This window comes from Uloborus diversus, chromosome 2 (assembly GCF_026930045.1).
Source record: "Uloborus diversus isolate 005 chromosome 2, Udiv.v.3.1, whole genome shotgun sequence".
Classification (NCBI taxonomy): Eukaryota; Metazoa; Arthropoda; class Arachnida; order Araneae; family Uloboridae; genus Uloborus; species Uloborus diversus.
In genome coordinates this window covers 188,650,630-188,675,676 of record NC_072732.1, presented here as the reverse complement: position 1 = coordinate 188,675,676, position 25,047 = coordinate 188,650,630, and the positions used below count along the sequence as shown (strand labels likewise).

General features: G+C 31.7%; 1 protein-coding gene across 1 annotated transcript in view; it reads right to left on the bottom strand.

The window, feature by feature from the left end:
• Positions 1 to 1,470: 1,470 nt before the first annotated feature.
• Positions 1,471 to 25,047, bottom strand: part of LOC129216209 (oxysterol-binding protein-related protein 9-like) — a 63,762-nt gene continuing 40,185 nt past the window's right edge. The window contains exons 13-21 of the mRNA XM_054850399.1: positions 24,479 to 24,641; positions 22,781 to 22,949; positions 17,198 to 17,291; positions 10,610 to 10,784; positions 10,433 to 10,529; positions 10,223 to 10,345; positions 7,468 to 7,559; positions 6,066 to 6,201; positions 1,471 to 4,692 (exon numbers count right to left, since the gene is read on the bottom strand). Of these exons, the coding sequence (XP_054706374.1) occupies positions 4,588 to 4,692; positions 6,066 to 6,201; positions 7,468 to 7,559; positions 10,223 to 10,345; positions 10,433 to 10,529; positions 10,610 to 10,784; positions 17,198 to 17,291; positions 22,781 to 22,949; positions 24,479 to 24,641 (1,154 nt within the window). The 3' untranslated portion in view covers positions 1,471 to 4,587. The remainder of the gene's footprint in view (positions 4,693 to 6,065; positions 6,202 to 7,467; positions 7,560 to 10,222; positions 10,346 to 10,432; positions 10,530 to 10,609; positions 10,785 to 17,197; positions 17,292 to 22,780; positions 22,950 to 24,478; positions 24,642 to 25,047) is intronic.

The following is a 25,047-nucleotide window of genomic DNA, read 5'->3' as shown; positions in this document are numbered from 1 at the left end:
TTTTTGTCAATATTTAGATCTATTAAAGGTTTACTCATAATCTTTGTATGTATTTAAGATATGCTTGAATTAATTAAAGGGCCGCCAGTTCCATACGTCCCCTACGTTTTTGATCTCACGACGGATATAAAAAGATATATATATATATAGTAACAGTTAGACATTTAATTATTTTAAACTTATGTCGCCTAGTGAAAATTCCTTAAAAAATGCTCTGAATTTTTCTATATTTATTAAATTATTATTTTTTATTTTTGACTTTTTTTTATTTTTGTAATATTTTCAAGATGCATTAAGCCTTCTTTCATGCTTTTTTCTTCTGGGAAAGTAGGCTAAAAAGTGAGCTTTTGGATGTAAAGACATCCGGTAAAAGCTTTTTTTACCGGATGTCTTTACATCCAAAAAGTGGGGTAAAAGCATCAATATTTTGAAATTGCTGCACATATAAATTTGGCTTCATTTTCATAGTAGCTAATGCTTTTATTTTTATTTAAAGCAATCAAATTCTTTTGAGATAAATTATTTTAATTGTCGAAAAACTATATTTGATCTAATTTGAAACCTGGTCCCAGCAAGAGAGAGAGAGAAATGAATGCAACAAAAATTTTATTATCATATGAGAAACTAAGCTCATTTATTTGCACATGAACATCTAGTTAAAAAAATAGTTTTCTTTCAGCAATCAGAATTTTTATTCTCATAATAAATGTTCAACAAAACACATATCTAGTACTTAAATTCATAGTATATATTCTAGTATTAAACTCAAATGTTCAATTTTCTTCTCATTACTTTCCAACACATGTTCATTAGTATGAAGGTCATGACCCCCCCCCCCCTCCACTAAGCGATTAAGCATAGCCTAAAAGTGCATTTTGGGAACTTAGATTTTGAAAATTAAGCCTCCTCCTTGCCATTGGTCCCCTTTTATTTTGAGGAAAGACATTATTTCTGGTTTCAGAAATATTCTCTGGTGGAAAAAAAGTTTTAAGGATTTATTATAAAATATACTTTTTATAAATGTCAAAAAAAAAAAAAAATTTAATCTCAAATTATAATATTTAATGCTTTGGAATATTTTATTTTTTTCTTCAAATGCTAGATAGGCCTCACATTTTTATCTTAATTGAAAGATTAACATGATTAGAAATGCATAATTGGACATAAGGCGCAATGACTTGAAAGTTATGTATCAGTTAAATTCTTCATTGGATTAATAATTAGTGCTAATGAGCATCAAAACGTAGTTGCAGTAACCCTTAATTCAAGACAAGTATCCACTGTGGACATAAATCTAGAACTAAATTTGAAAGCTTCATAAATTTTCATTATTGATTTTTCGTATATGCTATAGTAGGTAAAAGATAAATAATGTTTTCTATATTGGAAAGTTCTGTAACTATATTTGATTCCCTATAGCAATGATGCATTTCTGATAAGTAGAGAAACACCATTTTATAAAAGAATGAATACATTATAAAAGAAATATTTATTCTTTTCTCATATATACACAGCACTTATATGTTTGTACATACTACACTTTAACTTTTACAAAGTCATATTTTTTCCAATTTTTGAAATTCCATACCGTTAATGGAATCGTAAGTACATATAATATTGAAAATATTTTTGCAGGTGGTAAAGATATTTTTTTGATGTAATTAGTTGAATGGTATACATAATGTAGGCAAAAATTTCATATATATTTGGTATAACAATTTGTTAAAGAAATATTTGTTAAAGGTTGTTTTTTTTTCCATGTCGACCATTTTTATTAACACAAAATAAGCAAATTCTGCAAACATTCATTTAAATGCGTAAAATTTTAAAATGATACTCTGATAGGATGTATAGATTTGTTTTATTTTTTAAATGTATAAAGATACTCTACAGATCATTTTAATAATTTCTACAATCTAAGCCTCTTGGCAAAGTTTCAACAGAATTAGAACACAAAACTACCTAGCAAATACTGTGACACTAATCGAATAAATTTTACTATAGCTCATCTTAAATCAAGTCATGTCTTGATTTCTCTCTACTATAGTGAAAAGCTTATAATGAAATGAAAAATTCTCCACTTTAGTCCTAATAAAATAAAAAACTCTGAGCTAAAAAAATAGATGAACTAAAAAAAGAAATAAATTTACTATTAAAAAAAGCTAGCTTGAAATCATTTTTCACTATTAATTTCAATAACTACGAAGATAAACCAGTGAGAAATATGAAAATTTTAAAGCATCATAAGGAAATACAAAAGCAAAAAGCTGAATAATTTTACTACAAATCAAACAGAAAGGGGAGAGAATTGTGATTGCCTCAGACAATGTTACTAAGCTTAAAATGATCAGTTAGCATTATTTGGCGTTTTACTTCACAGCAAATTCATTGCAAAATACAGTTGAAACTTCACGCATCAAACTTCTCCGTGTCGAAATTTTTCATGCTCAAACTTTTAACAAATCACCATGTTCGTTACATAGAAAAACTATCTCTATATCAAAGAAAATCTCTTTGTATCACAATATTTCTCACAACATATTGGGTAATTTTATTCCATTTTATACCGTTTGCCTTGCGAAAATTAATGTCGAGTAAAAAAGGGGAGCCACTATAATCAAAGGTATTATTCAGCCATGAGCAGGTAAAAGGCAATAACAGCAATTTTTTCTTTTGCAGGAGTTTTGTATAAGAAACTTAATTTTAATATTTCTGAAGCAATAATGCTAAAATTAAAATCACTTCAATGTATCGAAATTTCTACCCATCGAATTTTTTTGTACATGGAGATCCGACTATATTTCAATCATACACCAGCTTGGCGAAATCTTTGGCAGATAGTTAAAAACCAATGTTTTCTTGGAATAAACGGATTATTGTAACATTTTTGAGCAATCACGATTGCTTATTGTTCCCATTTGATCGTCCTTGGCATTTGGTGCCTTTTTCAGCTTGGACTAGGGATCTCTAAAGCACCACCGGCCTCTGGTCCTGAGCACCGTGCCCTGGAATCCGCTGCTCCTGGTGGGTGGTGTCCATGTCCTACACACATGGACGCTCATACACATGCACACACATACAAACTCACACACATGCCTGCGTGCATACACACAGGTCTACGCACACACAAAAGAATGCACGCACACGCGCTTACACACACCACTATACACATGTAACCGCCCAGGAGGAGGGGCAGGTTTGGAGGGACAGGAGCCGTTTCTAGAAACAATAACTCCAATGAGTAGGATCCTGTTGCAACTTGTGATTGTGAAAAATATAATTTGAATTCAAAATTTCAGAATTCAAATTAATATTTAAATTTTTTTAAAACTTTGTTTCACTTACAATTCAATGCTTTTCTAAATGATTACCTGCAATTTAATTTTAAAGCAACTTATTATTTATAATGATAGAAAAAAAATTGCAAAAGTAAATATTAGCAAGTGTCCGTTAATTTTTCATTTACAGTTAAGTTTAGTGCAATTACTTATTTTTCTTTTAAAACACATTTGGTTGGCTGGATATCATTCAAGAAATAATAAACTGCCATTAAATATTTTATTTATTTATTTTGCGTAAGACTTATTTTAATCTTTGTTTATGCTGAGGGCCTATTATCAGGACTTGCCAAAACCCTGATATTAGACCTTTCACTGAGCAATTTTTTTTTAAAAGCAACATTCAGCCAGATTCAAAGTTCATTTTACACTGAAAAATCAATTATGAGTCACTAAGTAAAAATTCAGCTCTACAATGTTGAAACTCCAACCTTATTTTACATATGTGTTATAAGCATCATTTTAAAAATTACTTTAATTTTGTAACTCAATGAATTAAAAGTATTTACATCCTACATTTGATTAAATCTCAATTTCACTATTTTTCAAACAAGAAAGAATAATTATTAAAACAAGAGCATAGTAATGGGTAAAAAATATGAGAATAAGCATTAAATATAACCTTTTTAAATAATCATAATATGAAAATTTTCCAAAAGGAAATAATTCATGACAAGTATAACAAAATTTTCAACAACACAAAGGAAAACTTAATTTTTTAACACATTATAAACTAATTATATTGTAATGGTTTTTAAATTATATTGATATAATAGTAAATATAAAATTAAAATGATCTAACAATAAAACAAAGATATGTCACATTTTCTAACAAAAACAAATATTTGAAACACTTTTCAGTGATGTGTTGCATATTCAGCTGGAAGTTGTTGAATTGGAGGCTCGTCATGAAATTTGAATTACATGGATTAGAGAAAATAGAAAATTGATTGATATGTACATACAAAAACTAGCTTACACATTGAATAAATACAATGAAAAGTTATCACAAGGAGACAAAAGCTATTAAAGTTGCATGATTATGAATAAATTAAAATATATCTGAAAAGGTGTAGGAAAGGCATAAAATAGTCACTTTTATATGGAGAGAGAGAGAGAAAAAAAAAACTTTAGTGTGTTTAACCAATATTTCATCATTTTTATTTATCATTTTAATAATTTAATAAGTCCATTTATGGTTTGAAATTGTTTAAAAAAAGAAATTCAATAAAGGGATTATATGTTTAATTTAAATATCTTCATCTTCCACGAACTGCTTTGGATTTTCTTTACTAGATAGCCGAATTTGAAGGGATTTATCATACATCCAATTTTCTCCTATTTCATGAAAAGCCTGCAAAATAAATATGAAAGTTAAAACGTTGATAGTATGAAATAAAACACTTCATCAAAAAAATGTTTAGGAAGAAAATATAAATAAATCCTTCCATAAAGCATAAGCATAAATCGACTCGGGTTTAGATATTTTATTTGCTCCAACATTACAATATCTCACTCAACCAGGTAATGAATACTTAATCTTATGGGTAAATACATCTGTGGAAACAAAGTTTTTCCTCTTGATCATTATAAATTTTGTATCCTTTAAATATTTTTCAAAACATCAGCATAAGAGCCTTACTAAAACAATTTCCAGGGACCCTTTCAGTTTCATTTCCATTAACTTTATTATTTTTTAAAAGGAAATGTAAATTGCTCTTCTCATATATAAATGATTTGTTTCCCTATAATAAAAAAGAGGAATATAATCACTCATAAGTCATTGCTCTTGGTGTTAATTGCCCCATTTTGATTTGCTAAAGTGCTTTGATTAACCAAACATAAGCAAATCTATTATTTGGATTGCTGTGTATAATGATTTTGAAGAAATACAGTTCAACTTTCCAAATCCAACACAGCTTTCCTCAAAATTTGAACGATAGCAAAGTGTTAAAATGTACTTATCATGACAACCTATACTATGCAATAAACACTCAAACTCTTCACACTTTCTATAAAATAAAAAATATTCAACTTTTATATACTTTTATAAATGAAAAATTCAACTTTCTTTATGTGTGCTTAAAAATTATCAAAATTTTGTAAATGCTAAAAGTAGCAACTTCATATGAAGCATATTATTTGAAAACTTTAAAATTATACAAGTGCAGAACCAGAAGGAGGAGGAGCCCCGACCTACAGGTGATGATAAAGTAAATTTATCTCATCAGCGAGTATACGGTTGGGCTCGTGAATTGAAGGCAAAGCTTGGGTATTTAGCAGTAAGTTATCGCCTCTAAGCCAGAGCTAAGGCAGAACTAGAACTACATATCAAACAGTTCGGTAATCACATTCAGAAACTGCAGTGAGGCAGATGACATTTCATTGAAGCTGAGAGTAAAGCAGGAGAATTTATGAAAAAATGCATAATTTCATTATGTTTCTAAAATCCAGCAGAGGGGGGGGGGGGGGGGTGGCGAATTGACTTCCCTGATCATCCAGATGTATATGATGACCTCTGATCTGCAGTCATGAGCAATTTTAAGACCTAGGAATACTACTACAAATTATTCGCAATTGGAGCTATGTTATGCTGTTTTCCTTTGAGCTAAAATCAATGTGAAGTTGATCATTTTTCAAAAATCAAGTATTCTATACTTAGTAAAATACTACATAGCAGATTATTATTATAATGATTTACATTGGAAATATTTTTTCATGACTTACCCTAGTTTCCCATTTTTCCTTGTTTTCTAATCTGTCCTTGGCTTCTTGCCGCTGTTTTTGTTCCAAGAGGAATTTTGCTTCAGTTGCAGCTTCTACATTTCGTATCCTTAATGCAGCAGTCACATCTTTCCAAAGTCTTTCAATTTAAAAAAAGTTCAGATATTAGTATACTAAAGTACTAAATTTTTTACAAATCAAAAGATTACCACGATTTGCGCAATATAAACTATGAACTACTATAAACTGTAGAGGTACTTAGTAGAAATATTTTCACAGAATAACAAGACAAATCTACTGCAAAGATTTATTCTCTACTACAAATCTCTTGTCAAATTGAATTAAAAATGCAAATTTTTAAATTAATACACATTTAGTACATCTTGTGTAACCAAAAACACTATTCCTGATTTATTTTTTCCTCAGGTAAGACAATATTTTTTCAGTGAAAGAAATAACAGCATAGAGCAAGCAATTTTCAGAGCAAGATGTTTATTTATTCTTCAACAATTATGTTAAAAGCATGCTTTTCTCACTTTATATTCTATTTTTTGAGATTTGTATGTAATAGCATTGTGACTACAGAAGCATTTTTATGCATAAGCAAACAATAACTATTGTGCATTACATTTTGCCTGAGAAAAATACAATGAGCCACTTAAGATTAACTCTTCTACAAATCGCCGACATTACTCTCAGTGAGGTGTGGCTACAGTTCTTTTTGAGGAATAATATCAGAAAACAAAAAAATGAACAAAGGTGTGGAAAAATTACCCATGTGCTATTACAAAACCAGCTGAATTAGCCTAATGTTCCAACATTTTCTGAAACACTTAAACGGATTTGAAACAATTCTTTATTCATAGGGCTTGAGCAAAAAAAAAAAAAACCAGAAAGGGGCCCTGAATATTGAATATTGTGAGCTTAAAAAGAAAAGAATGGCTACAAGACAAAATCTCTGACTATTTTTAGCAAATGAATGTATTTATTTATGAATGTTCTGCTTCATACTTTTTGGTAGCATTTCTTTTTTTCTTTGAATCTTCTATACTTTAAATAATAAATGTGTTATTGCAGTTTTTTTTCCTTCCACATATATAGTTCAAACTTAATGGTCTCATGAGAAATGATCAGTAGAGATTTTACAGTATGTACAGTTGTTTCGCAACTTTAAAGAATAATCATGATTGAACACACTCCTCACGTTTCAAGACTTTCCGATGCATCATTTGAAGTGTGAGTACTACAGTTTAAGCTTTTAAATATATATATATATATATATATATATATATATATATATATATATATATATATATATATATATATATATAAAGTCTCAAACTACACACAAAGAAAAAAACAAGCAGACGGATAGAAAAGACTATATATTTAATGCTATACATACTTTCTGGATTCATAAATTTCTTGTTCCCCTAAAGGCTTAACTCTCTTTTTTATTATAGGTATTGTCCTAGTATCCACAAAAACTTCTGTTTCCTACACAAACATTAAGGTTATATAGTATTATAACAAAAATATATCAACAAAGTAAAAGATTATTAAGTGAAGAAAAAATATACAATCCAAATTGAAAGTTTTATCCATTAAAAGAAAACTTTACGGGAAATGCAAGTCTAATAGAGCAAGAGCCACTGAACACCAGATCTACGTCATAGTATAAAGGCCCAATATTTTTCTGCGTAAGCACATCACAGCAGGTAAGAAAGGTTTGCTATCATTTAAGTTGAGTCACACAGGCTTTGGCAGGTTTTAAACAGGTAGCAAAGGTACGTCAAAAACCAAACACCATTGAGTCATTCCATGCCAAGAGACCTCGTCGTCTCCACTAGACCATCTCTGATTTGAATGAAATTTTATAGAGGTGCAGACATGCCTTCGAAACTATTACAAATTTTCAGCTTCCAAGATGAAAATCTTGAGGATCTAGGGTCATTAAAAAAAAAGGGCTCCAAAATGGAGGATCAGCTTTGCAAAATGAATTGCCATGTTCAGGTTAATCCCCCAATGGAGGCCATTCTAGAGCCCACTTTTTTTTTCTTTTTGAGGTATCCTAGATCCTCACGATTTGTGTTTTGGAAGCTGAAAATTTGCATAGGTTAGTTTCAAAGGAATGTCTGCACATCTCCAAAACGTCCTAAAAATCGGAGATGGTTGGATGGAATCAGCAGGTCACGTTACTTAAAATGAATCTATGATGTTTAGTTTTTTTTTTCCAAAAATTTTACACTTTTGCTGCTTATTTCCTGCCAAACCCAGTGCGATTGCATTTAAATAATAGCAATATGTTCTTGTCTGCTGCAGTGTGCTTACACAGAAAAATTTTGGGCCTTCATACTATGATGTAGGTTAGGCACTCATGGGCTCTTGGACTATAAGAATTACGACATTTATCATTTCTCAAGACAGATACAGTGGTGGTCAAATTTTATAAGGACAAATAAAAATCCCCAAATCTCAGCTGCATTTAGTCGGAAAGTTATGCAAATTTTATGACTGGAAACTAATAGTAAAATAAAATTTTTTATTACTTATATTGGAAATACATAGGAATTTTGTATTTATAGAATGAAGTTTGAATTTAGAAATACCTGTTATATAGACAAAATTATAAGGACAATTAGATTTGCGTGCTCTAAAAAGCAAAATTTGCATGTTTTTTGTTCTGCACACTGCACTACATATCAATATAAATGCTTAGTAAGTGATTGAGGATGTTACATTCTGTTTTTTACAGTCATGCCGTTAGGCACTAAACTCAAAGAATTTGAGAAAAGGAAAGTGTGAGTATGAAAAACTTCACGACTTACTGTATGTCAAATAGCAACAAAACTGAATAGATAGAGATTGGTCATTAAGGGCTTCCTCAAAAATCCTGGCAAAATAGACGAACATGTAGAAAATCTGTTTCTGTATACATGAAACACATGATAATAAGACGAGCTTGCTCTAAAAAACAAACAGCAAGAGATTTTAGATGGTAATTCAAGTTACGACGCAGTTTTCAAACTGTTCAAAATGTTTTACAAAAAGAGAAAAAGTTTTATGATGTGAAACTAATGTAACAACCGACTCTTAAAAAAGTTCATAAGAGATCAAGGGTTGAGCATGCCAAAAATGCATTGTTATGAGTAAAAAGTGGGATAATGTAACCTTCTCTGATGATAAAAAAATAATAGGAAGAACTAGATGGTTTTTGCTACTTCTGGAGCAATCTATCATCTCAAAGCGTACATTTGGAGGAGGCTCAGTAATGGTCTGAGGAGGTTTCGCAATGGATGGAAACTATATAATATTTTTTGTGCAGGGCAGAATGAATTCTGAGAGTTACGTTGATGTACTGAGCAATATAGTTTTAACCAGAAAACCCATTAATTAAGAGTTTAAATGGTTTGCTCCAGCAGGATAATGCCTAATAACATGCTTCTCAAACCTCAAAACTCCTTGATGCTTATTTCATGAAATTACTGTACTGGCCAAGCAAAAAGCTCTATCTAAGTCTAATAAAAAATTTGAAAGGTATTCTGGCACCCAAAGTATGAAAAAATGGTATTCAATATACTCCATTGAAAGAGCAGGAACTCATATACTCCATTGAAAGAGCCAGGATAAAAATTTCCCAGAACGTTCTTCAATTTCCATGACATCAAGACTAATAAAAGGGATTGAAAAAAAAAAAAAAAGAGGGTTATTATTTTTCAAGGGTTTTTCAGGGCAAAATGCTCGTTATCCTTATAATTTTACCCAGTTTTACAATGACATTTTTTTTAGTTACAGTAAAACATTTATGTTTTCTGTTTTCAAATGTTCAGCATTCCACAGTGGTTTGTAGCATAAAAAGGCATTCTATGTAAAAATTTCAGTGAATTATTTTGGAAATTTTTTCCTCTTCAATTTTCTGCTATCCTTAAAATTCTAACCACCACTGTATATTCAGACACAATATAATATTTACAATCATGAAAAACAAAAAGAACAATAATGAAAACTATTTTCTGCACACCAGTGACAGAAAAAAGTGAATGTTTTTTTTAAATCATTGTCGGAAAAGAAAATACTTTTGCTGGTTTTAAATTGTGATGAATGAATGATACATTCTCCCTGCATTGAGGATGTAAAAGAAAATAATTTTAAAATCTTACCCCGGTTGACCACTTTGCTTCCATTATTCCATTCCATTCCCCGGTTACAGTTACAAAAGGTTTTTTTTCACTTGGAGCAAACATCTGTGCCGTTATACGATGTTTTCTACCACCATAAATAGGCTGTAATATAATTATGACACTGTTTAAATTATAAATACATCATCTAGTAGAATAGATCATACAAAAGATTGATAATGAAAGCTGTACCCTTGTATGGAACTCAATATTTGAATGATAACCAGTTTGAGGACAAGATACGGTCACAGGTCCACCCAGTTCAATCCAAGGCACATTTAATATAGACCTTAATAAAAAAAAAAGTTGAGTAAATATAAACATAGATTATAGAAACACTGTAGTGTGTTTATTAATTTATTTTCTTACCTCCCATAACCATTTGGAAATGTTAAAATATATTCTTCATTGTGTTTTAAAACGTTTATCATAGCCTGTCCAATGTTTTGCACTCCAATGGAAAGACCAAGAAATTTTGATTTTGTCCATATGTGAGCAGTGCAACTGATACCTTTATTTACATGCTCAGCATAAAATGCAGATACTGTAAACAGACAGAAAAAAAATCATGTTTCTGAAAAAGGTAGCAAAATAATGTACATTTAATTAATAACTATAGTATCCTCCCCTCAAAATACAAGTGATCTGGCCCTGTTGTATTGAGAGAAGGTATTCCTTCAATGATTTGAATAATTGGAATCAATATCAGCTTATCGATACCTATCCAATATTTGTATAGGAATGTCTCTGATGAGCTAGAATGGATTTGTTTTCATGGAACCATAATATGCACATTTGGGTGGTGCAAAGTTTCGAAGGTGAAATTTTTTTTGAGTCTTACCCTCCCATTTTGTTTCAATACATTAGAAAATAAGTGGGACAAAATTTTGTAGCATTTGAATAATATGCATTACAAAACTCAATAATAAGGAAAAGTGACTGATGCAAAGAATCATAGAATACAATCTGTTAAAAAATTGCTGTCTGACTCCATCTCAAAGAGATATTATCAAGAATTTTTTGAACCGATTTTAATAGTTCAGCATGAAACCCCTTCTCCTGGAATTGGATTTATAATACCTCGAGCTATGCACCATACTTAATGAAGGTTAAAAATCTTGTACTGTTTTAAAACAAAAATGTTTAACCACTAGTTCACCATCACTTCTGTAGAAGATATTGGATTGCAAAAGATTAGGTATATTTGCAGAATGTGTTTATTTAAAACCTTGAATGGGGACAGCTTCTATACCTTAGAATGCACTATGTAATAATTTCAGCTACATGAAATCTAAATTTCATAATTGCAAGATAAACATATTGATGAAGAAGTAAGTAAAATTGTAATGTTCTTTTGACAATCAAGTGACACACTTGAATAGAAGACAATTGGTAAAGCTGTTCAAGAAGTGAATGTAAAAATAATGCTGTTAAGTACCTGAGATTATGCCCAAAAATATCATGAAATTTGAGGACTTTCTAACTGAAGGTCAGCTTCATTAAATGAAAAAATGAATTTGCCTGATGCATTTTACAATGCAAAAATAGTGAGATCAAACAAATCTATGGGTTTTGGGAGAATTATCACAAAGCACTAAATTTTATTGAAGGAAGTCAGTTATTAATCATCTTGCTGAAAAGAATTAATATCTTTACTAATATTATAAAGAGAGAGGGCGGATTTTTGTGTGTTTATATGTTCGAGGTAATCTCCAGAACCACTGCACCTATTTGAAAAATTCCTTCACTATATGAAAGGTGCTTTCTTACTGAGTAACATAGGCTATAATTCGAAAAAAATCCAATAAATAGTTATTTTTTTATTCCAATTTCGGCCCAAATTTCATGTAAATTGCCTATTATTGGCTATTAAAGGGGTGAAAAATTACTTGCACATATTAATATTATGTATCGTTAAAAAGGGCAGAATTTTCCGTGTTCTAAACATTTTGTTTCAATGCTCTAACTTCATTACGACGGGAGCAATTTGAGTTTTTATCTCGAAATTTTTTAGGCTTAGCTGAAATTTTGGCAATACTTTCTTCATTAAATCTATCAATAAAAAGTGAAGGAATTGTCCCACATTTTTCTTTTTGACACCGTTGAAAAAAGCGACATTTTTTACTCCAGAAGTATCTCGACCTTTGATCGCAAAAATAACCTTCTAACTCCAAAGGAAAAAAAGTTACAAGCCGTTAAAAATAAAGTTCGAATAAATCTAATCTCCATTAAAATTACTGATGTTTTGTTTCGCATTGCCATGGTTACGTCTTTTAGCTCTGCTTCATTTTAATTTAAGGTCTTAAAGGTCCACAAACTTGGCGACATGGAATTATAAGCAATGGGAAAATATTTTCGCCAAATCTGCATATTTTACGATCTACGTTATGATAATTCCCCCAGACAATGTAGAAATTGCGGGAAGAGTTTGAAAACTAGGAGTCTTAGCAATTTTTCCCATTGTCGCCAAATTTGTGGGCGTCAAAGACCTAGGGCTAATGTACTTCGGCCATGGCCTTGCTGATACTGACAGAAGCAAACAAGTATAGCCCATAATTGTTGATAGCGCCAAACCCCCAGTTATCGAAATATCTTCGAAATTACTAATAAAAAGAAACCAGTGCATCATTAAAGATGGGGGGATGGAAGTTGTATTTGTATGAGCTTTTACATTTAATTCTAAAGAAGAACATTATTATGATTTAGCTTTTGAAACTTAATGGTATCCAAATGAGCAAAATGTGAAATGTAGCCAAATTCGATCGAAATGAGGTTCTGGGTTGACGTTGTCACCCACAAGATTCTGATCTCAACGGATAACAAGTTCCATAACAGTTCCTCATGGAAATAGGACTGCCCCGTGTTTTCCAATTCATTTTGAAAACAATTTTTTATTTTCTTTGAACCGGATTTAAACTTAGCAAGTTACTGTATAATTGGAGCAGTCAAATGTTTTGGAAATTGTTTATTGATCACCAAAACTTGCCGTAAGTTCAAAACCTGGAATCAAAGAAAGTAAAAAAATTGTTTTCTGAATGAATTGAAAAACATGGGACCAACTTCTATGAGGAACAGCTATGAAACTTGGTACCCGTTCAGATCTGAAGTATTTTATCGGTGACATCGTCTACCCAGGGCCTCTCATTTTGATCGAACTCGGCTCCTTTTCAACTTTATGTTTTGTTGGGATTTTATTTTACAGCGATCCACACCGTTTGGTAATGTTCACAGCCCTGCTATTTTAATTACAATAGAGAAAATAATGCCTTTTAGTTCAGAGCAATTCCATGTGTGACAGAAAGACAGTTTTTTTTTCTAAGGTTTAAGCGATTACAGTGAAATTATTTTCAATTCAGCTTACTCTTTTTTCTCAGCACTTTATTGTTAAAATATGAAAAACAAGACGGAGAAAAAAAAAATTATATTCCTTTTTCCTCAATGTTTGTGCTATTTTCTGCTCTGTGATGAAATGACACTGTTCTGAACCAAGTTTTTGGACTTAGAATATATTTTTGTGAAATTGTGTAACAATTCAATCTTTTAACTGACGAATACTTTCGTGATAGAGAAGTAACAATAAGAAACTGTTAATTTAAATAATTTTTCATGCACTAGGTTGACAAATTCAAGTTATGCCTTTTGACTGAATGCCTGCGGTGGAGTGGCTTTTCAAGTTCATTCATTGCTATAAAAATGACCATATTTTTAATTAAGTTAAAAATGGTTGCCTTCAACTTATATGACACTACTGTTTTTGTTTACATATCCATAGTTAATAACCATTGAAGGATTGAGGGCATTTGCCTCGAGATTTTGGACTTTTTTATTTATTCACACATAAGTCATTATGAGAAACATTTTCAGCGTAGGAAATACACCACTCAGAGCATCCGAGGTTATCGAACCTACGTTTACCGGCATTTGAAGCGAAGTTTCTACCACAAAGACCCTCAGCGCATAATGAATGAGGCATAATGAGTGATATAGTTTACATTTTTCTTTGCCAAAGAAAAAACATCCGCTTCACTTGCAAAAGGGCTGGGTTCCGGTGGCGTGGTCGCTTGACGCGTTGAGCGCTGAGCAGTTCAGTCTAGGATTATTGCTTTGAAGCAACCGTAAATGTAATTCATTGTTTTGGCGATTTGTTTTGGAAGAAAAGAAACTTTTGATTTGTTTTTATCCGAGTGTAATGTACGACATTTTCTTTTTTTCTGACGATGATTTTTGAATGTTCCACGGGGGGTTTTTTTTTTTTGTTAGACGGACGGATTATGATAGCGTGGTTGCTGGGCAAGTTTGGCGATAAACAATAGAGCTGCAGAATTGTTTTTACATTTGAAAGTCATTATTTGATGTCTTTTTTTGTTTATTTGGCGAAATATTTTAAATTGCAGTAAAAACCGCTTCACTCGCTAAATAGAGTTTTAAAGCAACTGTAAATCTAATTTAATGATTTGATGAAAAGTTTTAAATTCCTAAATACTTTAATAGGTTTTTTTTCCCTTGAAAAGGTGTGTATGCATTTTACACAAAGAAAAATGATCATTTTACATCAGAGGGAGAGGGGGCATCAATTTTTAGCACGGGCATCGCTGTGCGGGTACTGCTAGTGTATAATAAAAGAGTTTAATGAAAAAATAATAACCATTGAAGATCAATTTCAATTTTTGTTGCAGGTTGTCAAGAGCATTTCTGCACTTATATCGTTAGCAAAAAATAGTTTTGTAGGTACTAGCACAATCACATTCATAGGGAGTTAAATATAATTGTGGTATTATAATTTTCAACTTACAAAATGTTAAAGATTTAAATGAAATAAAATTGCATTGCTTTCCAAGACATGCATTTTTCCTGTTGCATTTATTCTGTAAAATCAAATATTACCAAACTTTGAGGCTGTTGAGCTACCTCTAAAAGTTTAAATTATTAGTTAAAACTTCACAATAACTTTTTACATAAAAGGAACTAAATAGGAGGGTAAGACCAGTTGTAAAAATCAGAATCTTTTTAAAAAGGGCCTGTTTTGCACCACCCTAATGCATTGCTTTTTCCTGTACCACATAGATATTTGCGGACTGATGCTATTAGTAAATTTTCTCAAAACTTGTGGTTGAGCCAACTACCGGCTCATACGAAAGTTATTCAAAATTTTTACATTTTTCCAAGAAACTTGAATAAAGGTACCTCAAGGTGTTCTCTCTCTCTCTCTCTCTTTTTTTTTTTTTTTTTTTTTTTTTTTTCAAGCATTGAATAGGCTCAGAACTTTTGCCCAACCCTGTATATTTATGTACACATACACATATTACATGACACTTTTCACCTGAAAAATGTAGCTACAGAAAATGGCATATTATTTTGCTTGGAAAAAAAGTGAGAGAGAGATTTTGTTTGAAAATGGCACTTCAAATGCTTAAGGGGTGATTTCAAAAGTTCACTTTCGAAGAGAAAAGTTAACACAGGCTTTCCAAGCAGAATACTTCGTGATGTTCTGCAACTTAAAATCATTTGACCAAAATTATTCTGTTAGATAAATTAACACATTATAAATTTACCTTCAGAACATTTTTTAATGTAACATTTCATGAAAAATGTAATTATACACGAACAAACATGACCTCTTTTTAAAAAATGATTTAAAAAACCAAAACCGGTTCATACTAGAGTATGAAAGGAACATTTTATTAATTTGTTCAGTACTCAGCCTTACTGCAAAAAATAGAATGAAATTAATACTTCAGGCACACTTTCTTGATTCAAAATGCAAAGCCCTGTACTAGATGTCTCTGTTCTTGATACCTGAAAATGTCTTTTCTATTCCTCCAAACATTAAAGAATTCTGTGCCCTTTGACACCGTTCTAAATATCTCATTGCTTTAGAAGAAGTTTTTCCTCAGAATAACAGCACATGACCAATAGACACATACACAAAGATGTTAAATGGAAAATTTTTGAGCAGACCTCCAGGTTGCTTCAGGGACATACAGCAGGTGCAAGCAAAAATGACATTTTATGCAGAAATCTGTAGAATATCTGCTAATATATTCTAACTAAATATGTAATTTTAAAGAAATTCTGCAGATTTCTTCAAATACGAAGTAAATCTGAAGTTCCTATAAAAGACGGATTATACTAGACGTTTTCTGCTAGGTTTCAGCCAAATAAACGAAATTTCCGGGAATTTTAGATTTACTTCTAACTTACAGAAATGTGCAGAACTTCTGCAAAGTTATTTCTTCAGTTGAGAGACATTTGCAGAAAACCTGGAGAGATTCTGCATAAATCTCAAGAATTACAGCAAACAAATTCATCTGAGTTTTCTAATTACATTTGAACAGAATTATTGTGCAGTTTAGACATCTGTTCTGCGATGTACGTTTATAATTTAGTAGTATTCAGGCACAGGCTGGTCCTGCATTTTTGACACAGGTGAATCAAAAACTAAAAATTTGCAGCTAATTAATCCTAGAAAAAAATGTGTGAATCGAAAGATTATTAAAAGTACTGTACTGCAACACTGTAATATTGGAATTTACATTCCAAATATCCTGGCCGAGATGTTGAATTTATACATCTTAAGAAAGCAAAGTACCCGCACTGTCAAAGGAACGTCAGCCTAAGTTGTTACTAAAGGCCAGAAATAATTTAGAACACTTAAAACAATACTAGAGTCAAAGCAGTTTATGATAGAAAAATAATTAAAATATTTTGAATCCAAACATTTTAAAGTCAAATATTTTAAAATATTTGGAGGTTGAAAGCTAATTACTCAAATTTCTGTCTCCACAAACTGTTTGAAGCTTAGTATTTCTTGAGTGTTATCAGTGAGATCAATATTAATGGAAATGATGATCTAAAAAGTCTTTCTTAGTTATTCAACAAGCAGCATGTTTTCCTCCCTTGCATACCACTAAAACAATGTCAAAATGTATTCTAAAACACAGAAAATAAAATACTTACTGGGAGGATGATGAGACACTTGTTCTGCGATAAATGTTAAGTGGTCCTGTGTAGCCCATGGAACAGGTCCTTCTTCAACCAATTTAGGAGAGTCCTACACATTATAAACTAAAGATAAATATGAAACAGTGAAAATCGAAATTAAAAACTCAATTAAATTTATCCGATAATTCCAGAGAGTAAATTCTAAATATTCAGGACTTTTTAACGAGTGAAATTGTTTCTGAAATAAGAAAGGATTAAAATTGAATATAAATGTGCAATTATCTTTTTTTTTTCTACCTTTCCCTGTGTGTGCAATTTTTTATAGCTCATTCACAAAGCATTTGAACAAACAACCTATTGTTTCAGATATTTTTACAATTAGGTTGCTAAATTTTAAGACAAATTAAACAATATTTCATCTCTGTATATCACCTAACTGGAACCAACCAAGGATGATTTTTAAAAACAAAAACAAACCAGAGTTCACTAATAACTTCCTGAGATTTTTTCATAGATGGCTGATTAATAAAAACATTGTAATAAACTGTCCATTACAATAAAAACAAATGTTTTAATTTTAATTGAAATGTTTTTGCAAGTAGACTGAATAGTTAATGATATACAGAAAAGGGTACATGGATTTCAAAAGGTTAAAAGTCCTACAATAATGTGTAGGAGCTGTAAGAAAGCCAAACTTCTTTCTTATGAAGTTTACTTGAAATCATTGCACTAAAATATTTAAGCATTTACAAAGTACAAGTATTTATCTAACTTTAAATCTTAATATATAAAAATCTCCTGTGCGGACGTTTGTCACCATAAGGCTTTTAAACAGCTGGACCGATTTTAATCAAATTTTTTGTGTGTAATTAACTTGTGGCAAGCATGGTTTCGAAGCGCCATGGATCAAATCGGAAACGTTTTTGTTAATTAATTAATTAATTTAAACATTGGATGGTTACATCTCTCAAATGATTAATATTTATTTTAGTCCAGAGGTTCCCAACCGGTGGTTCGCGAACCCCCAGGGGTTCGCGAGGTGCAGGAAGGGGGTTCGCGAAAATTTCGGTGCAATGGCGGATTTTTCCTAGTTTGGTAAAAAATTATAAAATATTCAATTTGCACACATAGTTACTTTTTTTTTTTTTAATTTGAAAACGCGCCACTCTTGTATTAAGCTCAAAAAAAAAAAAATCTTTCAGCGGTCTTATAATCTTGGTTAAAAAGAAATTTTCTCATTTTTTTTTTCGATAGACAACAAAAAGAGATATCCTTCCTTCTTTATTGCGAGGCGCCATGCAGAAACGTTGTATTAAGCTGTGGCGGGGATCACGATGACCTTAAAAAGGCGCCATCGCGTGGAGTCAATCAAACAATATACATAATATACATATGTGGAAAAAAATAAAGAATTCTCAAACAATGCATCATAGGGGTATTATTTCTAATCTGGTTGAAATATAACTCGGGAATTTCCGTCGTATTCAGTCATCGAATAGCAAACATGACAGCAAAAGGCTCCAAACTTAAAATTTATTACTGGATTTTACCCATCTGTTCGTTTTCAAAAATTATATATAATATCAGTTGTTAACAGACGTATTTAGAGATACTTTAGAGATGCTTGAAAACAAGTGGTTTTGTTTGCAATTGGTTTTGCTACGTGAACTTGCTACTCTGTTTGTAAAGTTATAATCGTGTTGGTAATTTTTATGATTTAATAACTTTCTGCTGTTATGGATCGATGGTTGAAAACTGGTAGTTTGGTTTAGCGACAAATGGACAAGCAGTCAATCGATCAACCCTCAACATCAGCAGTAACTTTCGAATCAACACAGGATATTGAAATAGATAGCTGTAATGAACTGCCGCCTCCCCCGACTAAACAGAAAAGTGAACTAGGGGAGAAAAAAGGAAAAAAGCGAAAATATGACAGTGACTATTTACAAATGGGCTTTTATTTTACTGGAGAAGAGTCTGAACCTAGACCGCTTTGTCTTCTCTGCAACGAAGTTCTAGCGAACAGCAGTTTGAAACCGTCACTTCTGAGAAGACACCTCAAAACAAAGCATCCGACACACAAGGACAAACCTATCGAATATTTTAAATGAAAATTGGAATATAATAAAAAGTGTAGCGCCTCTACGTTCCTGTTAGAATCCAACGAAGATAGTAAAATGACCCTTGAAGCTTCATATCGAGTCAGTTATAGAATTGCAAGATCTGGACAGCCACGTACAATTGCAGAAAATTTAATTGGACCGTGTGCTAAAGATATTGCTAAGTGTATGCTGGGAGAAAAGTCAGCAAAAAAAATTGACCTGGTTCCACTATCAAACAACACAATATCACACAGAATTACTGATTTGGCAAGTAATGTGGAGAAAGAACTTGTGAATAGAATAAAAGAGAATAATTTTGTGATCCAGATTGATGAGTCGACTGATGTAGCAAACGCTGCAATATTACTTGTCTATGTTAGGTATATTTTTAACGATACAATTAAAGAAGATGTACTATTTACAAAACCTTTGAAAACCAACACAACTGGAGAAGCAATTTTCGAACTGGTCAACAGTTACTTTGAAGAAAATGGAATAGATTGGTCTTTGTGTGTGGGTGTGTGCACGGATGGTGCAAAATCAATGACAGGAAAATTTGTTGGCTTTGTGGTGCGAGTAAAGAAGATTAACGAGAAAATTGAATGGACTCATTGCTGCATTCATAGACAAGCATTAGCATGTAAGCGTATTCCCGCAGAATTATCCGCTACTTTGAATGATGCGGTAAAAATTGTAAACTTCATAAAATCACGTGCCACAAACTGCCGTCTATTTCACGCGCTTTGTGAGGAATTGAGAAGCCTTCATGTTACTTTACTTCTTCACACAGAAGTTAGATGGCTTTCCCGTGGCAAAATTTTGACACGCTTATTTGAATTGAAATCAGAAGTCCAAGCATTTTTTGTTGATCATCCATTTCACTTGTCCACTTGCATATTCGATCCTCTTTGGATGCAAAGGCTTGCATATTTAGCTGACATCTTTTCAAAATTAAATGAATTAAATCTATCCTTGCAAGGTGCAGTTGTTCATATTTTCGTTGTATATGATAAAATTGAAGCTATGGTAAAAAAAATGAATTTCTGGATCCAATGCCTGGAAATGGGTGAGTTTTCTTGTTTCACTTCTCTTAGTAGTTTTTTTATCAGAAAACTCAATGAAACTTGATGAAAGCGTTAAAAGAAATGTATGTGAACATCTGCAACATCTTGAACTAACTTTTGACGAGTATTTTCCTAATAGGCGTAACGTCCCTCTCTCAAACAACTGGATACGCAATCCTTTTGAAGGAAATCCATGCTTAGAGAACACCCTGACATTATCTGAAAAGGAAATGCTCATCGAGTTATCCTGTGATAATTCATTGAAAATTACCTTTAAAGAGCTCTCGTTAATTGACTTCTGGCTCAGTGCAAGAAATGACTATACCGTTTTGTCCAAAAAAGCAATTCGAATTTTATTACCATTTTGTACAACATATCTGTGCGAGAAAGGATTTTCCTCCTATACTTATCTCAATGATAAATACCGAAGCAGATTGAATGCAGAGCCTGATTTAAGACTCAAACTGTCAGACATTGAACCAAACTTTCAGTTTCTTTGTTCCGTCAAACAGCCACAAATATCGCATTAAGGATTTTTTCCCCAATTTAAAGTATGCTTAAAAAAATAGTTGGTTTATAAAACTTCTTGTTTATAATTTTTCTTGTAGATGTAGTTTTAACTTTTTATTAATGTTTGCACTTAATGACATTTTACAATTCTATTTTTGTTTATTGCAATCAAATGCTGCAAAAAATGGAAAACAAACATGCTGTTTTTTTATTGTTTCTTACATGTTACTAATTTCAACATCAGGGGTTTTGCGAACTTTTTTGCCTGTTCCAAGGGGTTCGCACAGAGAAAAAGGTTGGGAACCGCTGTTTTAGTCTATTGTTGAGCGAGAATTTGAAATAAATATTTAACCCGTTGCCAAAGGACAATAAGAAAGCCAGCTCTGCTTTTTGTAATGAAATTTCCTTCTGTGATATGTCAATTGAGAATAGATAAAACGTAGCGAGAGAGAGAGAGTGAAGCCTTTTCATTTCTTAAAAGCAACGATTTTAAATCCCGTGATATATTTTAAAGTAAAGTACTAGAAGGTTCACGCAAAACGTGTGTTCTGTCGTCGTAGTTGAACTATGTGACCGGATCGGTGCTTTAGGTTTTCCTAACAAATGATCAGGAAGTACCGCACCTAGCAACAACATTTGTTTCTCGGCTCAAATCCATCTGAGTTTTGGCACCAATGTCAAGAAGACTTTAAAGATTATCCAACTAATCAGTACATTATAAAAGGAAAAGATGATGGAATTTAAAGACGAAACGAATTTTAGTTTCGTCCAGATCAATTACAATAGGGTAGTTCTGTACACAAAAGATTGGTGCAGAGGAAGATCTTTATCTTTGGTGGAAAGACCAAATTAGGCAATGTATGAAGTTTTAAAAATTTTCGTTCAGAAGATCAGACAGCTAATGGGTCGGAGTTGGTTTCGCTTACTGATAGGCTGGATTACAGTAACGTGGGGGCTTGGCGACTTTGGCTATAAACAATACAGTTGCGTGGTCATTTGTTTACATTTTAAAGCTACAGTTAATGTAATTTATTGTTTTTTTCTTTATTTGGCGAAATATTTCAAACTGCAAAGAATTGTTTTTCGTTTTTAAAGAGTGTTTAGTCATTTTAGTTGAAGAATGTGTTTATTTTACATCAGGAGGGGGGGGGGGGGGTGAGAGATTTTCACTTATTCAGAGAACTGTTTTTACCTTTATAATTTTTCTAAACGATATCCTTTCGATTATTTTTTTCTTTTTCATAGGGGAATGCTGCAGTGGGATTTCCCGTTTGTTCTAGATGGGTAGTTAGATTTTTATACTTAATATCTGATGACGCTTTTCATCCTTTGTGTATGTCTGAAAGAACAAACCATCAAGTACGGGAGAAAAAATAGTTCATAAAACAACTGCTCAGTGGGCATTGGATAAATCAAGTTGTAATAAATATACGCATTCCGACACTGTAGCAGCTTAAAACATTTTTTTGTACTTATTTTTTTTCAACAGAACCATTCAAACTCTTGACAGTTTATTCAGTAAATTACCGCCCATTAGCCCTTGACAGTTTATTGAAATTTTTTTAACTTTTCAATTTACAAAGTTTGAACAGAACAACATCTGTCGGGTCCTCTAGTTTTGTATAAATTTCTTTCAAAGCTGAGACTTCAAAAACAGAACATTTAAAAAAAATTATTGAATTTTAAATAGTATGTTTTATAGGAATAAAAGTAATACCTCTTATCAGAAAAATTGCTTTTGAACAAAGAAACCCAAAAATTAACTCTCTAAAAGCTTAGTAATCTTCAAAAAAGAAAAATAAACGATATTTGAAATGAAATTTCATGAATAAACTCGGTAACAAAATACCAGTTTTAGACACAATGAATACATTAAAAGCAAATTTAATAAATCATTACGAAAGCGTAACGAATATAATTACATCTATTTCTTGAATGGTTGGTATGTGCCAAAAGCACCTAAAAATTTCACCAAGAATAGGGTTGTACGGTTTCTTAGCAACAGAGCTTTTTCTACCAGCATGGAATGCAGACAAATACCATCGTATAACTTGCACAAAACGATCTCTTGGATCATCGAAATCTGGAATGCTGAAAGACAACATGTAATGCACATTATTTTTAAGCTTTAAAAAGTAATACAACTTTTTGGAACAGTCAATTTTATTTGAAAAAAAGAAATAATAATAATAATAATAAGGGACAGAAACCTGATAAAAGAAATAAAAAACGTTAAGACATCCTCTGACTTTCCTCTTACCAGTGATTCTCAAAATAGAGGAGAATTTTTGTCCTTAAGTTTTCAAAATGATTTGGCAGGCTATTTTAGAACTTTTTAAGCTTCAGATATATTTGATTTGACATTTTTCTTTATTTGAAACTAGTGGTACCCGCACGGTTTTGCCCGTAATAGCAAAAATAAAAGGTCTTTTGATTCGCCTGTATATTTACAAATAATGTATGGTGAATTTTCTCGCCAACTGGCTTGTGCCCGTGTTACGGTTCCACGTTATGATAATTTCGTAATTTACTCGTCCATCTTATGATAGTTTTGTTCTTAAAATTGGAATAGAAAAAGAACCACATTGAATTTTTGAAAAATCGCTTCAAGGTGCACACCCCCATGCTACAAACTAACTTTGCCAAAATTCATGAAAATCGGCCGAACGGTCTAGGCGCTATGCACTTCACAGAGATCCAGACATCCTTCGGACATCCAGACAGAGGTACTTTCAGCTTTATTATTAGTAAAGATAAAGAATTAATTTCATTTTACTGATTTGCATATAACTTTGATACATTCCAATACCCCAGAAAATAATTTTGTGTTGCAATTATAATGTGATTTATAATCTCATTTGACTGGGGTGTCCACCCCCTAAGAGCAAGAGCCCCCAAAAGTGAAAAATACCCCTCAACCCCCCTAGCAATTTCAATGTCGTAGTCTGAGCTATTGAACATCTGCATTTAAGTTCCAATCTGTCATCAGCCTGGATTTTCCTCTCTATGCAATTAATGAATGATTCATGAAAAACTTTTTTTTTTTAATTGAAAATTTAAATATTCAGCACTGCTGACAACAAGCAAAGTTTGCAAGACATTTTTTAAGCACATCTTTTTTTTCTTTTTTTTTTCTTCAAATTTTATTAACCATAATATTTAAAGATTTTATTTTAAAAAAAAATCTTATTTTGAGAATTGAGTTATGTGTTCTACAGTAAATGTCTTCCAACCCATCATCTCAGAGGTAGTAGGGTTGAATAAATGCCTTTTTTACAAGTAAATTTTTTTAAAAAATAAACTGGAGTATTATAGCTGTCAGTTCCAGTGTATGAATAAAATAAGACTTCTGCCTCAAGAGAAACTCTTCTGGAAATGAACTTCAGTCTAACATGATAAATTAAATCAAAGCCATGAGAAAATTAACTATTTGTTTCTATTTTTAATACGATTGTGGAATATGTATAAATAAAAACATGTTAAATTGCAATTTCATCAATGAATACAAATTTAATCTGAATGTCTCTTTTTTTATATAGAGCTTAATTCTTATTACAAATTGATAATTGCAAAAAAATAAGGATGGGGGCATTAAAATTCATTCTACTTTTTATACTTACGTAATAAATAAATCTGGATGAGCAAAAAAGTCAGCATACATTTCAAGTAAAGATCGCCGTTCAAGAATAAAAGTTGGAAGAACAACTTTTGTAAGGTCCATTCCAATTTTCACTTGAGACAATAAATGACTAATTACACTTCCTTGTCCTCCCATAGATCCTACTAAGATTATAAAATACAACATTAAAATGCTACACTATAATATATAACTCACAATTGAAAAAAAGCAGAGGCGCCGACTTGCAAAAATTATTGAGGGGGCTAGACATCACTGGGGGTTTAATTAGTTATGCAATCCCACGGAGGTTCCCCCCCCCAAATAAAGGTCAGTTTTTTGTACCTTGAAAATGCCAATTTACATATCTTCTGGTGTTTAATTTAAACAGACAAATGTGACATGGCGTTTTTACCGTAAAACAATCTAAAAAATGGTATACAAATTTTCTAGTTCAACTAGATCATGTCACTTGTCTTAGAAAAAAGAGACAGTTTTTTGTTCTTTTTTACGGGGAGCCGTGCAGTGCCGTAGCGAGGCATTGAAAAAGGTAGGGCACTTGACTTGCATGGA